The 16,244-nt window shown below is 35.5% G+C and overlaps 3 protein-coding genes across 4 annotated transcripts in view; 2 read left to right on the forward strand and 1 right to left on the reverse strand.

Annotated features, from left to right (window-relative positions):
• Window positions 1-2,118, forward strand: part of LOC129805501 (T-complex protein 11-like protein 1) — a 17,758-nt gene extending 15,640 nt beyond the window's left edge. For both annotated transcript variants that reach the window (XM_055853459.1, XM_055853458.1), the window contains exon 4: window positions 1,309-2,118. In XM_055853459.1, coding sequence (XP_055709434.1) covers window positions 1,309-1,982 — 674 coding nt within the window. In that variant the 3' untranslated portion in view covers window positions 1,983-2,118. The remainder of the gene's footprint in view (window positions 1-1,308) is intronic.
• Window positions 2,047-15,224, reverse strand: LOC129805489 (regulator of telomere elongation helicase 1 homolog). Its single transcript, XM_055853441.1, has 4 exons — window positions 15,027-15,224; window positions 13,407-14,942; window positions 8,947-9,861; window positions 2,047-2,318 (listed from the first exon to the last, which is right to left on the reverse strand). The coding sequence occupies exons 1-4, from the start codon at window positions 15,222-15,224 to the stop codon at window positions 2,112-2,114; spliced, it is 2,856 nt and encodes a 951-aa protein (XP_055709416.1). The 3' UTR covers window positions 2,047-2,111.
• Window positions 15,225-15,251: 27 nt separating this feature from the next.
• Window positions 15,252-16,039, forward strand: LOC129805516 (DNA replication complex GINS protein PSF1-like). The gene is made up of 2 exons (XM_055853480.1): window positions 15,252-15,513; window positions 15,579-16,039. Exons 1-2 carry the CDS (start codon window positions 15,377-15,379, stop codon window positions 16,024-16,026), a joined length of 585 nt encoding a protein of 194 aa, XP_055709455.1. The 5' UTR covers window positions 15,252-15,376; the 3' UTR covers window positions 16,027-16,039.
• The last annotated feature ends 205 nt before the right edge of the window (window positions 16,040-16,244 follow it).

Genomic DNA, 16,244 nt, shown 5'->3' on the forward strand with positions numbered 1-16,244 from the left:
ATTGAGACAACTTCTCGTTAAAATCGACAAAATGAAATAATTTGGTGATTTATTTTAAGCTCTCTACACATTGTAAGGAATTTACGTCAAAATGATTCTTTTTGACATAAATCACATATATCATCACATTAAAATACTCAATTTCAACAAAATTTGCTATATTTGCTTCAAAGTGCTCTTTTTTGACGAAAATTTACCACCATAGGCAGAAGGCATTATTTAGAATTGAAAGAAATCATGAAAATTTACGGAAAATTTTATGTCAAAACCACAATCGTTAAATTGACGTTACGCATGATATTTGTCAAGTTTACGTTTTGTAAATTGAAGTGTTTTGATTTTTAACAACGAAGAAACTCATTCAAAATAAGATGAAAACCAAAAAATGAGCCTTTGGAATTTAGGCATTTCGAATGGGTTTTACTACATATCGTAAAACAAGGTAACATTTTTTGGGTTTTGTCACTAAAAAATTCATGCTAAAAGTAACTCTTTTGCCAGCTTTTTATTGTGATTTGATACATTTTCCCCACCTTGTTCGAAAATTTAGTATGAAAATTCGAAATTGAATTTGAATTCTTCGAATTTCAACGACTTTTTTGCAAATAGTTCCATTTACCTTTTATCCAAGACACTATTGGAGAATCAAAATCTACTTCTGTTTGGGCTCATTGTGGTTGAAGCACTTCCTGTTCGAATTTCCAAGTGTCTCGACTGTTAGTTACTCATTTTATTGGGAAGCAAATTTTCCCAGAACCCCATGCGAAAATTTAGTTGGAAAACTCGAAATTGAGTTTGATTCTATCGAGGATTTCCGAAATATTGTACCAATAGAAATCCATTATTGCTTCATTCACAGCTGGAGTTTATAGTATTCGTTGATCGGTTTCGAAAGCCATGAGGAAGATACATTTTTATTTCTCGTTTCGTCCACACGCGATAGTCGAAGACCGTCCTGTTCAAATATCGAAATGTCTGAGCAATCAGTATCATAATCACTGAGAACAACTTCTTATTAGAATAATATTTCATAAATTTCCCTGTCTTGTGAAAAATTAATTTGAAATTTCGAACTGAGTTTGAATTCCTTGAACACCAACGTCTTTTTGTGCCAATAGAATTCCATTTAACTTTTATCCAAGACACTTTTGGTGAATTAAATTCCGGCTGTGAATGGGACGAATGTCTTCTTTGGCTTTTAAAATTGATCTTCGAAGTTTATAAACTTCGGCTGTGCACTTTTACTTTACAATTTTCTTTAAGAAGTTAATGTTTTCCAAGAAGATGATGCATTTTATGCTATTTCAGCTGGATTCCCGGCTACTGAGAGTTGGCTGAAGAGGCACTTTGCTGCCGCTGCACCATCTGATGGTGAGACAGTAACATCTCCAGTGAAAAGTACAGTTATGAACGCGTATTTAGAGCTAACTGACTGGAACATTGAGAATGAATTTCCAGAAATGCTAGCAATGGACAAGGATCGCATAGAGACATTGCAGAAACGCATAAATCGACTAAATGCTTGCACAACGGTTTTAGCTCTGGCCTCAGGAGTTCCATTATTTGCCCAGAATCCCAATATGAAGAGTGCATTTGCGCGGGAAGTGGAGATTCTGCTGCAGGAGGTGCAGAATGAAGCTCATCTGAATGATTTAATGGAGAATGTTTGGGTGCACATGAAGGGGGTGATTGAGAAGCAGCAAAAGGTTCAATTTGACAAAGACAATGAAGATGCTCTCAAAAATCAAATTCTCCAGGCAGCCAAGAAGGATTCTCTTGTGCGTAAATTGATCTGGAAGCGACTGACAACGTACTTGAGGATGTGTCTGTACAGTAAAAGCCTCCCACCAACCCCACCGGGCTTCGAAGAGTTCGCAACAGAACTGGAAGCCATCAGTAATTCCTTTAAATCTCTCATAGCATACAACTACGCCGTTTACGGGGAGTTCTACCAGGAGATGATAGCAAAATTCACTGTATAACTTCTTTAGATGACTTCTATCAATGGCGCCTTTTGCGCCAAGTGAAATAAAATGTGTATTTGTGTTTTATTTTCTCGTGTGAATTTATGTATTAAAAATATACCAATAAATTTAATGGAAATTATTCTTCTACAAACGACTCAGTAAATTCTCAAAGGTATCCCTGTGAGGCTGTTTTGTGAAGCGCTTCATGCCACGCAAAATGTAGTGATTTCTGGGTGTTCCAAAGAGGGAATGGAGGGTCGCATAGAATTTTTCTACATTACCTTGCAGATTGTAGTCATTCACACAAAGCACGAACTTTTTGTAGTCTGGAGTGCTGAGTTTGGTCTTAATCTGAAATTTAAAAATTCAACATCTTAGAACAAGGGCGTAGCAAAGGGGGGAGGGTGGTAAAAAAATGATATCAGCTAATAGTTAAAAAAGTAGGGGAGACTGGGGCAAAAAGTCACAAATCGAAAAATTCAATATCTTCCAAGGTAAAAAAGATAGCAGCTCAAATTTTTTTTTCTATAGATAGCCTCCATAGACCTTCTTCAATGTCGTTAGTTTCTTAGAATTCGAACAAGAAATTTAGAAAATAAAAAATATCGAAATTTTTAGCCCTATTTTTGAAATATTTTCCTTGCAGAAGATAACAATTATTACCTATACTTATTTTCCAAAATTGATGCACCGGTGAATATTTTCTAAATAATTTGGATTCTTTGAATACGAATCCGCTATCTATTTTAGAATTTCACAAAAGTTCTTTTCTCCACAAATCCTTTTATTAAAAATGGCCACTTGGGGTAAAAAGTAACAAAAGGTATAGAGCAAAAAGTAACAAAAAAGCGAAGCAATTTCTGATGTCTCACGGAGAAAAGAAACGTCATTATCATGTCTCGCCGCTTGTTGTTTGCATTGGTCAAACGATTTGCAGTCTTTTGTGTGTTTTTTTTTCTAAAATAGCTTGAAAAGCGCTTTTCTCATTTTCTCACTTTTCTCGCAGAGAAAACGGTGTTTTACAAAGCTGTAGGGTAAATTAAGCTAATTCAAAACCTGCTCCAATTGGAAATTTGTCGCTATTCCAAATGGAAACATCACTGTTTTCATGATAAATACAGTACTAAATTATTATATTTATATATTTTCTATACCACAGTTTCATTATTTAGTTAATTTCGCTTCAAATAAAGCGAAAATCCATTCATATTCACAAATTTTAATTTGTTAATTTCGGAGAAAAATTAAAAGTGTATCTATTCACCATTGAATTTTTCATCGATCGACCATGTTTTCCAAAGAAAAACACAATAAATTGACTGTTGTTTATTCGTTTTGTTTAACATTTATGTCATATTTCTGGATAATTTTAGTTAAATTAAGTGGTAATCTTTATTGTTAACGGTACGTGAAGTTTTCAAATGCAATAATTACCTATTTAGTGAACAAAAAAGATATTTCTGAAGTGTCTGCAAATGCTTCAATAGGAAACACCGGAAATATGATTTTTTGGAGAGATTTTCTTATTGTTTTAGACGAGAAAGGAAAAAAGACCAGGAATAAGAACAAATCCTGCACTCAGTAGCAACTCAACAGGGTTTTGGAAGCCTATAGTCGCGGTTTCACTTACACTCTTTGTCTCCAATTAGAAAAATTCCCTTGTCTCCATTTGGATTAATATGTTTTCAATAGCAGCATTTTACGCTCGCGTATTTTTCTTGTATTTAAGAAGTTTTCAAATTGTATCTAAAGAATTTTCACGAAACAGTTGCATTCTAGAAGAGTCAAGGAGCAAATTTATGTAATTTTCTTCAGAAATAATATGAATTTAATGAGTTGAATCTTCTGTCAAAGTTAAGGCGTCTGGAAATGGTTTTGAATTAGGACATTTACCCTAGATGAATAAATTTTCTATGAAAATATGTTCTCTTGGTATTTTTTCAAATTTACGGAAGCCCGTAGTGAAGCGAATCAAAATATGATAATAACCAATGCCTGGTACTATTTGCCCCAGCATTTTTAAGAATAGTCACAAAATTACCTTTTACAAATTGGCTCGATAAATGTATTTCCTTACAAAATAGAGGAAAATTACTTTCACAAAGTTGCAGAGCGGTAAATTTTCTATAAAACTGCGCTAATTAGAAATTTTTGAAGCGATCGAGTAGCTTGTAATAAAATAAAATATCCGTTTTGTGACTTTTTGCCCCAGTCTCCCTTATATTTTTGAAGGATTGTATTATACCATAAAGAAAAGTTTTTCAAACACAAAAAAACAAGAGTTTTCTCGTAGAATCACAAAAAAAATTTAGATCTAAAGGGAACTGGGGCATCACCGAATATGGGGTAGCACCGAACACTGCGATCTTTCAATTAGATATTATACTTTAGAGAACGATACCTGCTTGTTCGCTGAAGAAATAATCGTCTAAATTCAAGTACTTTAGACACAAAAATCAGTGTTCGGTGCTACCCCATGAACAGTGGTACCCCAAGTTTCCTTAATCCCTATGAATTTAAGCTTATTGAAAATGGAATTAAATAAATCCTTTACTAGAAAAAAATCCCTTAGGAACTGTTCTTTGAGGGAATTCTGTTTTTTTGGTCTAGAGTGGAATCACCACTTTTCGCCTGTGCCCCACTTTTCGTCACTTATATTGAAATCGCTATTTTTCGCGATTTGTGAAATAAATGAGCCGCAAAGTTCTTTGTATTTTTACTGCTGCTACGTATAGAGTCGAAACATATTAATTATTCGTTTTGAATTTACGATTTTAAGCATTTTTAAGAGCAATATTTTAAGCAAGTGCATCAAATCCAATATTTCTTACCAAATATACTAAATGTCATCAAATTTTCGTCAAGCAAAATATACCTTTTTGAATAAAACATTTGTCTATTGAATATTTAATTACACTTGTGGAATACATAAAATTTGTATTTAGTTAATTAATATTTCATTTTACATTATTTTTATATAACAATGAGGCATGGCGAAAAGTGGTAATATTGTGCAGTTGATGTTACCACCTGTCGCCATGTCTTTTTAATAGGCGACGCTAACTTCACTTCGTTGATTCTCAGTTGTCAAATCTGCATTGTTTACTTTTTACAATAGACCTATAATTTGATTTCTCAAATAAAAGTGAAGAAAAATCATTTAAAGTGGGTAATAATAAGCTGTTCATGAGGAAAAAGAAATGCTGAATGCATTCTTTTTATAACATTGCCTAAAATTTTCGAGTTTGGATGTTTCCAAGAGGGTGGCGAGAAGTGGTTACAAAACTGGCGAAAAGTGGTAAAAAGTGGCGACGAAGTAGTTATTTTTGCATTGTTAATAAAAATCAGTCTTTTAAGTAGTTCAGCGCTAAATTGTAAATAGAACTATTATTTTTACGTATCTAGAGCTAATACATCTAAGTAACTTTATGTTTAATTTGAGTTATCTTGTAATAAGGGTTCAAAAGTTGTAATAAAATAAATCCCTCTTTTTCCTAAACATGGCGATAAGTGGTTACTCCACCCTATATCTGTAACGAGTTTGACGGATTTCGGCAAAGATACAAAAACGTTCTCTGGTCTAACATATTTGAACCCCATTCATAAATTGCTCACAAAGTCAGCGAGCTATTTAAAGATATCCCTTTGCAATAATTTGATTAAAATATGAGAGATCCTGAAGGCCACAACGAAAGCTTAAGCAAAGAAATTTGTGATTGATCTCTGAAAGAATGAACACCCCAGATGCATCTGGAAGGAAGTTATCTCTCTGTTACATCCTAAATATTTTAACATCAATTCTTCTATCGTATTCTAAGAAACGTGTTTCTAGAAGAACAGGAGGTAAAATAAGATCAAATCTTTGTTCTCAGGGTCAACTTATGAAGGGTCCGAAAGGATTCGGTTGGACTACCTTTGAAACATTTCCAAAAATAAACGAAATTGCCAGGGCCAATTTTGAGAAAAGTTAAAAAAAAACTTATTTTTGACGTATTTTAGGACGATAGGGAAAAACAAAGAGATTAGATTCGAGATAATGTAATTTGAGGAGGGGTCATCGAAGACCGGAAGTTGATATCTCTTACCGTTTGAATTTTATATGGGTCAAAAGACTGAAAAAACGCGAAAAACAGTGTTTTCAATATAGAGCTATTGCCGTAACTTTCCTGATCCATCACCGATTGTGACCGATGCAGTCGGGTTCAGAATTAAAAGATATTTAGAAAATGTCTAAATTTGTCCAAATCCGTTGATAATTAGGCCCTCCAGAATGATTGATCGCGATTTTTCCGGTGATAAGTGTCTAAGGACGAAATGTTCAGCTGAACTACCTCCCAAACATTTCCAAAAATGCACAAAATCGCCAAGGCCAATTTTAAAATAAGTCGAAAATCATGTTTTTGGAGGGGATGGAAGGGGTGGAGGGTGATTTGGATAAGTTGGTTCGCATGTTGACTTGTGGGGGTCATCGAAGACCAGAAGTTGATATCTCTTATCGTTTGGTAGCCAGGATGATGAGAAATTAAAAAAAAAGTGGATTGTGAAAATTGCTCTCTCGTGGAGTTCGAGCAGTTAAAATATTTCGTAAAATTGTTCGTTAATGTTTGTGAATTCCCACTGAGAACTTACGAATTACGAATGCTCGTAAATCGTATAAATCACTTAAAAATTAATAAAAGTTTTGTACTTTTTTCACAAAGAATGTTCATGGCATGATCACTTGACACGCATTTTTTCTTCTTTTACAAACATTTGTACGAACAGTTTTATTTGCCCTGCAAACTTTACACACAAATGACAAAATTTTACAAACACTATTGTGTGTGTTTACGAACAAATGCTTGTAAAAGAACAAAAAATGCTCGCTAAGTGATCATGTTACGAAAAATGTTTGTGAAAAAAAAAAACAAATTTTAACGAAGTTTTAAGTGCACATTTCGTAAATCCTTAATGGGAATTCACAAAGATTTACGAATAATTTTATGAAATATTTTTACTGCTCCAATTTATACAAAGTTTCATAAGAAAATTCTATTTCCAGCTGAAGGACTTTTCTCATGAGTAACTTTTCTTATAAAGGAAATTGCGTTTAAGCTTGTGAATATTCTCCCAAATTTATTTTTTTTTAGACCAAAAGGACTTTACACTTTGTTTGTGACAACGGCATAAATCCTATTTTAATTCGATTATAATGATTATTGATACTTTGGATATCTAATAAATTTTTTTCTTGAGTTTCCCAGAGTTTTTTTTTTAAGGAAAAGACATTAGGGAAATTTTCACTTGCCCTTTAAAACTTTCTTTGGAGAGTTTTCTTTAAATTTTCAATTAAAAATTCTCCATAAACCCATTTCCATCTCAAATTGTTTGTAAATGAGTTTTTCTATGTGAATTTTGGCAGAAAATAAAAGTTATAAAATCTTGATTAACCTGATGGATTTTAAAAGATGAAAAGCTTTCTAAAGACATCAAGAAGACTTTTTCTTGGATAAAATTCCGGGAACTTAATAAAAGAAATGTATGGAAAATATCGTGAAAAGGCTCAAATGTTCTGAAATAAAAAATGTTCTTAAAAAGCTATAAAATATTCTACAAAAATTTAATGCTAAACCAATTTTGATTATTTTAGGCAGATGTGGAAAGCTTGGGAAGCTCCTTAAAAGTCGACAATCTAAGACGACAAACTAAGACGACATTCTAGCTTTTTTGAGAAAAGTTGATTAAAGGCTTCCCCAAGCACTCCAAAGAAATTCATTTGAAGTTTTTAAGTTTTGTGTAGTGTTCTTTAAAAAAATGTGCTATAAATCCATTTTTTAAATTGAATAATTTTGGGTTTTTTTTCTCATAAGATTCAGCAAAAGAATTTTCAATCAAGCCAGTAGGGTAAATGCCCTTATTCAAAACCATTTCCAGACGCTTTAACTTTAACAGAAGATTCAACACATTAAGTTCATATTTTTTCTGAAGAGAATTACATAAATTTGTTCCTTGACTCTTCTAGAATGTTACTGTTTAGTGAAAATTCTTTAGATATATATACAAGAAAAATACGCGAGTGTAAAATGCTTCCATTGGAAACATATTAATTCAAATAGAGACAAGGGAAAGTTTCTAATTGGAGACAAACAGTGTAAGTGAAACGGTGACGAAAGGCTTCCAAAACCTTGTTGAGTTGCTCTTGAGTGCAGGATTTGTTCTTATTCCTGGTCTTTTCTCCTTTCCCATCTGAAACAATAAGAAAATCTCTCCGAAAAATCATATTTCCGGGGTTTCCTATTGAAGCATTTGCAGACACTTCAGAAAAACCCTTTTGTTCACGAAATAAGTAATTATTTCATTTGAAAACTTCACGTACCGTTAACAAAAAAAAATAGCACTTAATTTAACTAAAATTAGCCAGAAATATGACATAAATGTTAAACAAAACGAATAAACAACAGTCAATTTATTGTGGTTTTCATTGGAAAACATGGTCGATCTATGAAAAATTCAATGGTGAAAAGGTACACTTTTAATTTTTCTGAGAAATTAAGAAATTAAAATTTGTGAATATGAATGGATTTTCGCTTTATTTGGAGCAAAATTAACTAAATAATGAAACTGTGGTATAGAAAATATATAAATATAATAATTTAGTACTGTATTTATCGTGAAAACAATGACGTTTCCATTTAGAGTAGCGAAAAATTTCCAATTGGAGCAAGTTTTGAATTACCTTAATTTACCCTAAAAGATCTTTTCTTGGATAAAAATGTCTTTAAGTGATCCAAATCAGTGTCCTTCAATTATTTTCAATTTTATGATTTCTTAATTACTGAGTATTAAATATTGTCTTGGGATTGGGCCAAGGGTCTTGCAGTGCCTCTCCCTTCCTACACCCTTGTTTGATTGAATTATTTCATAGTAATTTAGGTTGAATATGAGTTGAAAATCTTTATAAAGTTTTTGGGAATATGATCAAAAATAAATTTGAACTTACGTATTTAAGGCAGTCCACACGTTTCTCAGGTAATTCCTGTTCGATCTCCCTTTCCGGCCCAAGTTCCGGTAGTAGATCCTCCCTCTTGTCATTCTCCACCAGTCTATACTTTCTCTTGCGAGCTCCTGTTGAGTTTGACTCCAACTGACCACTTGAACTCGCCGCTTCGTAGGAAGTGACATCATTGAAGTCTATCGATTGTACTCCTCCATCCAGATTGGAGAGAAAGTCCTGATTCTGCAATTTACTCGTTTCAGGAACATCTTTGTACGTATCAATCACAGACTGAGAACTTGAAGAGTTTTTCTTTTCTTCCATAGCCTTTATGAATTTCCCCCATCCACCATCCTGAAGAAAATTATCTGCCTTCCTTGAAGACGTTGATGACGTCGATGGCAATGTTCCATAGTCAAATCTTTTAATCTGATGTTCTGGATTGCCAAATTTCTTCTCTGCATTCCTGAAGAAGCGTGAAACTTCTCCAATGAGTGGTCCAAAAGTTATTCCATTGCTTCCCGGACTATTTAGGTGTCCCTGCACCCACTTGGACAGCTGATTCTTCTGCTGCGGTTGCCGGAAGCGGGAATCGCACAAAAGAATGGCACCGTAGTCATTTTTGTGCCGAATCACACGACCTATGGCCTGATTCACAGCCCTCGAAGCCTCCAGGCAGTACCAATCATTGCCTGAGATCATTTCGCTGTTGTTGCGACGATTCTCGTCCAAATATTGCTTCTTAAGCACAACACGAGAATCGAAAAGGGGAGGAAACGGCAGGCCAGGAATAAATACTGCTCGTCCATTCAAATCAGCAAAATCCAACCCCTCAGACACTTTTCCTCGACACACAGCCATAAAAATTGCCCCGCGACTTGTAGGATCGCGGATTCGCGCATAATATTCAGTCATTGTGTCCTAGAAAGGTAAATTAATTCTTTGCATTTGGGCCTTCTCGACGAATAGGACATACAATTAAAAATGTTTGAAATTAAATTACTTGTTTAGTTGCGGCAGGGATTTTTTACATGATTGTCCATAATAAAATGGGCAAGTCCGTTCGTGCACGATTTTAAATAAATTAATTAATATATTAATTTATTTAGAAATCGTATTATAAAAGCCCCCGATTTCAATAATTCAATAATTAAGATGCGGATAATTTTGAAAAGAAAAATTTTAATCACGAATAGGGGAGAGTTAGGCAGTTCAAATAGCTTCAGCTAGTTTCTCTTGGATATTGGCTATTTCAAAATGCGAAGAATGTTTTCGAATATTTTTTTTTTATCAGAAAGAGATGACAAAGCGTCCCAGCTTTGCGGAATGCTCGAACTCACGAGATAGAGCTTTCCGTGAAATAGTTTTCCGCATGATCTTATGGCGCTTACGGTGCTTATTGATCTACTAGAGGTAAAATTGATTCAAACATAACAAAAGCATTTCAAAATCACGAATTGGTAAATAACTGACCATTTTAGAATGTTCTGGCATGAGTTACAAGTCTACGGTCAAACAAAAAATTTAAACAAGATAAAGATAAGTCATTCTCGGGTATTAAACCGATTTAACTTATTTCAAAACCAGTTAAAATTTGACTTACGATAATTTAAGATGGAGATTTTTTTAAGTCATGTCATAGGTATGTTTGAACGAAATGTTCACCTGGACCACTTCCAAAACATATCTAAAAATAAAAGAAATCGTAGGAGACGTTTTCAAGAAAAAAAAACATGGTTTTGGAGGGGATAGAGCGAGATGGGGGGAATGCTCCTTGGATCGACTTATGGGGTCGGAAAATGGAAAATAACAATGGTCCTCCGCAGATCCGAAGATCGTATCTCTTACCGTTTCGTCTCTAGATGGGTAACAAGTTTACGGACAGAAAAAAAATTTAAAAGATTGGTCATTTATGGGTACTTAATCGATTGATTACCGATTGTGACCCATGCCGTGCGGTTCGAAATTTCAAGACCTTTCAGCTGTTTGCCCGTCTGCCGTCCAGCTGTCGCCAGCTCTAGAGACCAAACGATAAAAGATAGCGACTTGGGACCTTCGGGGGACCCCCCATAAATTGACCCAAGGATCGTTAACATGCCCCTTATTTTCACCTCACCCCTCCCCTTAACCTCCAAAACCATGTTTGTTGGGATTGCTCGAAAACGCCTCATGCGATTTTTTTCATTTTGGATATGTTTTTTTTTAGAAATTACCCAGGCGGACATTTCGTCCTTAGACGAAAATACCGTTGAATCATTCCTAATAACGATTTTCAAGGTCAAAGTTTTAAAAGACATTAGAGAGCGCATTTATCAAGAGAATGGGGTCCTGTTTGGGCTCGTTGGAAAGGTCTTGAAATTTCCTATAAAACTGAACCAGTTCCAATCGGTTTTTAATCGGTTATGAACCGGTTCATAACCGATAAATAATTTTTAACGAATTTCAATTAAATTACTCCTGAGGTGTATTTTGAGAAATATTTGGATTAATTTATAAATCAGTTCAAATCGGTTGTGAACAGATAATGAACCGGTCATTTACCGATAGGGGAAATGCTTCTAATTTTGTCCAGTTTCTTATTTTGGACACTTTGAGGATAACATTGGACACTAAAAATAAATTGATTAAAATGATGGATTTTTATTCCAATATTTGATGAATAATGAATTCTATCTAAATATTTGTTCTTTTTGGAAGATTTTAACACTAAATACGTTAAAATTTGAATATGATTTGAGTTGAAATTGCTTTGTTGAAAATTCAGTGTGAGCAATTGCTTACGAGAAATATGACAGAACTTCGTGGCTTACTTCAGTCTTATTTAGTTTTGGTGAAGTACTAACAAAGTTTGTTCGCTGTTTTTGAGTGATATTATTGAATATTCATTGAATATTGTGTTGATTCACGTTACCGATGATTTGTACATTTGACCTGAAGTGAGATTTGCCTTGTGAATTATATTTTTCGTGTGAAAAATGGGAAATTTTTTAAGACATTCACCAGTGAGGTGATGATTCTTATTTTGGACAGCTGTTTTTCTCACGAAATTTCGTGAAGTTTTAGCTTTTGTGATGACTAGGTTGGACAAATGCCTGGAGAAATGAAGGAGCATCATCTCTACGAAAGAGATGCAGTGAGAAATGCCTTGAAAGGCTCCCGGAAAGGCCAGGGAATGAGCGAATCCGCACGTACTTGGAGTACCGAAGTCAACTCACTTTAATGAATGATATGGAAAGTTTCTGGGCTTCTTGTGACATTCCACGTTTCCCTTACATGACCAGGAAGAGGACTTGGTAAGATTGGTTCATCAAATGAAGAACAATGGGCATCCTATTGAGGCGGATTATCTGTCCAAATTTACAGACAAGTTGTAAAAATTAATAACCAAGTTGTCCAAAATAAGAGTCAAATTCACCTCTACATATCAATTCATTTTTAAACGTATTAAAACTAATTTTAGTAAAAATGAGATGATAAATAGCTTGCCAAGTTTCTAAACAATCCTTCTGAAAAGAGAGTAACAAGAAAAGTCAATTAGTATTGAAAATATGGCACTTCAAACTTAGGATATCGATGCTTATATGCAGACTGTCCAAAATTATAAGCACTTCCCCTAAGTAATTTTTGTTCGAATATAATTTTTATTACTTTTTAAACTATTTTGTGGAATCTATGATTTATCTGTGATTTATGAATCGGTTCAGATCGGTTAAGTACCGGTAAAGGGTAAATGATGCGAAAGTACTTTTGAGGTATAGCATCTACGTCACAAGTTCGAGCATTTCGCAGAGCCTGGGACACTTTGCCACCCCTTTTTTATTGGGAGGTCACCGAAGACTGGAAGCTGATATCTCTTATCGGTTAAGCTCTAGGACGCTGACAAATTGAAAAAAGAAGTCGATTATATAACTGCTCTCTGGATTCGATCAGTAAAAAAAGGGAAAAAATAAATGGCCAGTAAAAAGTCAAGTGATCAGCAAAAAAATTAAATTTGATCAGCAAATAATTCGAAATAATCAGTAAAAATTTTCATTTTTGTCAGTAAAAAGTAAAATTTTGTCAGTAACAAGTTAAATTTGGTCAGTAAAAAGTTAAATTTGGTCAGTAAAATCTTCGAATTGATCAGTAGATGTATTCAAGTTGATCAGTAAAAAATTAAAAATGAGACTGATCGTGTTTAATTTTTTGCTGACCACTTTTCGTTTTTAATTGACCGCTTTTAGTAAAGAACTGCTCCTTTTTAATTTTTTACTGCCCTTTTTTAACTTTTTACTGCCCTTTTTATTTTTTACTGGCCATTTTTTTATTTTTTACTGATCTTTTCGAATTTTTTGCTGACCAAATTTGACTTTTTACTGCTCGTTTATTCAATGCCACTGCCCTTCACTCCCCTACGCAACAGCTTTGTATGATTAATTTTTCCATGTTGCTTTTGAATTCTAAAAGACAACTCTGGAATAACTTACCTGGAAGTCAATCTTGTTCCTGGCTTCCACGAAGATTGTCTTGATATTGGAAATCTGTGTCCACAGCCCAGATTCCTGCCAAGCGCTCTGGCACTTGCTCATGAGCCCGTACGAGGGGAAGAAAATGAGCACTCCTCCCGGAATCACTGGAGCAAAAGACAGAATCGTCCTTCCCAGTGAAGTTATGTACTTGGGATTATCTCTGTTGTTGTAATTGGAAATTAGGGGCTCTTTGTCTGATCCCTGACTCACCACCTTCACACAAACTTGCTCCGTGGACACGATATGTGGATTCTCGAGCTGGATGGGCATGTCGATGCCCATCTCACTGATCAGAGGCTTCATGGGAGCCAAAGTGCCACTGGTGATTATAACATTGCGCACGCCCCTGAGGAAATCCATCCCGAAGGCCGGACTGAAGCACCAGAAATTGAACTGTTTGGCTAGTGTTGAGGATGGTTTTGTGGACTTCCAGCCATCTCTGCTTCCGTAAGTGTTTTGTTCTTCTGTATCTACGTGAACTCTGTAGCACTTGGTGACCTTTTCTCTGTACTCATCGGTATTGTGGGCAAAGACAATGACCAGAAGATCAGCTAGTTTTTGCAAGCCACCCCCTTTGGTGCCACTGGTCTTACTGACGGCGATCACAGCAAAATACTGAAGGATATTATCGATGAGACTGAGGATAGCCTTGAAATTTTGAAAGTTGATGCTGGCCTGCGACAGAAAGTCATAGATATATTCCCCACCGAAGGTAGCTCCTTTCTTGAAGTCCAACTGAATGACATCGATGGTCTTTTCCAAGGCCAGGAGGAGCTCTTTGAGCGTTGCTAAGTCATCGAGAGAAATGTCTTTGCGCTCCTCATACCCTTCCGGATCGGAAGTTTCCTGCTGTTGAGCCAATTTCTCCATTGCAAAACCCACATCCGTGATGGCTGAAGCCACATCCGTGGACGTCAGCTGAAGGGACATGGAATCCTCGCACATCTTCTCTACATTGTGACCTTCATCGAGGATCACAATGGTATTTGTGAGATCGATCTGATTGGCCCGTCGAGCCTTTGGGTCGAGGATGTAGTTATAGGGCATAAAAACCATATCAGCTTCCTTATACAGCTCCTTGGCTACATAATACGGGCATGTGTGGAGTTTCTTGCCCTTTGTCACCAAATCCTCAATGTCAATAACTCCAGCCTCCCTGAACTCCTCGTGATCCTTCCTGTGTTCCACTGAAACATGATAAGAGCACTGCTTCTTCTTCACAGCGTACTTACAGAGATTTATCTGATTGGAATTGTTGGTTTCTTTTGAGATTTCCGGATGGATACACATTTGATTGCGAGATCCAATGACAACAGCTTTAACATTGGCATAGCCGGATCTCTTCATCTCTTGCATTGCCTGGGAGAGCTGTGTGTGCGTCCTAGAGGCATAAATTATCTTTGGAGTGCTTGGTTTCAAGTTCAAAAAATCCTGGAGAGACTCCAGGTTATCGATATCCTTCAAGTCTGGCACCATGGGTTTTGTAGCTTGATACTGCAAGGCAAAACCAACAAATTACAGCCCATGTTTCGATAAATACACTGGAAATATGATCTGCAGCTAATGAAAAATACCTACCTCAGCTTTTTTGACCAGCAACCACGCTAGCGATGAACAAAGCAGACTCAAAGTTTTGCCAGTTCCTGTCGGACTCTCCAGCATTGCATTTTGATTGCTTTCCAGGCTCTCTATCACTTTTTCCATATATGCCTTCTGAACATCGTATGGTTCAAAGGGGAAATCCACAGAATACCCCGAAATGGGAAACTTTGGCATGATTGTTTCAGGAAATTCTAAAACTTTTTGCACTATTTCACCACAATAAGAAATTGAGGTTAGAAAAAAAGGCGCAATTTTTGACAACGAAGACTGTCACAAATTGTCCCAAAATCCAATTTCGTGCTGTTTGTGTGCAGAAAAAGTGCAAAATGCTAGGCGTAAAATCTCTGGAATTGGTCAAAGATCTCAGCAGAAACCCAGACAGTATTCCCACTTTTAGAGATGATACCATCAGGGAGGTCTTGGTGGAAACACAGGAGATTTTCAATGCCAATTCCCGAGATGCGTAAGACTTCTTTTTGTTTACAATAAAAAAAAATACAGAATAACTAATTTTTCCTGACCTTCCAGTCGGATCTGTTCCTCTACCAATAACCAGCAGCTTCTGCCCATCTTGAGTTTCCGGCACGCTGCTCTTGAACGCAACAAACGATGTATGCTGGCTTATCTCTACAACAGACTGGAGAGGATAAGGAACATTCGCTGGGACACCGGTCCAACAATTCCAGAGCATATTAAGACAAATCTCTGTGAACCGGAGATACAGTGGTTCAATGGTTACAACAAACTCCTGGCCAAGTACATGAAATCCGTAGGAGATGGACAAGGAATTGATTTGACTTGTGACATGGAGCCTCCTAAATCTCTCTACATTGAAGTTCGCTGCCTCGAGGATTACGGAAAGTTTGAGCTGGAGGATGGAGAAGTAATATTTCTGAAACGAAACAGTCAGCACTATCTTCCCAGGGTACAGATCGAGCCATTGTTAAAACAAGGAATACTCCAGCAAATAAATTAAATTTGTTTTTCAATGACGGTATTTTCAGTTGGGTTTTTTTGTTTTGTTCATAGATTTCACAGATATTGCAATTGAGTGGGTAATTTTTTACAATTTTCTTTTTGGATAATTAATAAATACTAATTAGTAAATATACTTTTCAAAGGTTTTGTATTATTTTCTAAAAAAAAATACTGAAAAAATAAGCTTTATTAATTATTAATAATATTTTAAGTGGT

Source organism: Phlebotomus papatasi, chromosome 3, assembly GCF_024763615.1.
Source record: "Phlebotomus papatasi isolate M1 chromosome 3, Ppap_2.1, whole genome shotgun sequence".
In the NCBI taxonomy this organism is placed as follows: domain Eukaryota; kingdom Metazoa; phylum Arthropoda; class Insecta; order Diptera; family Psychodidae; genus Phlebotomus; species Phlebotomus papatasi.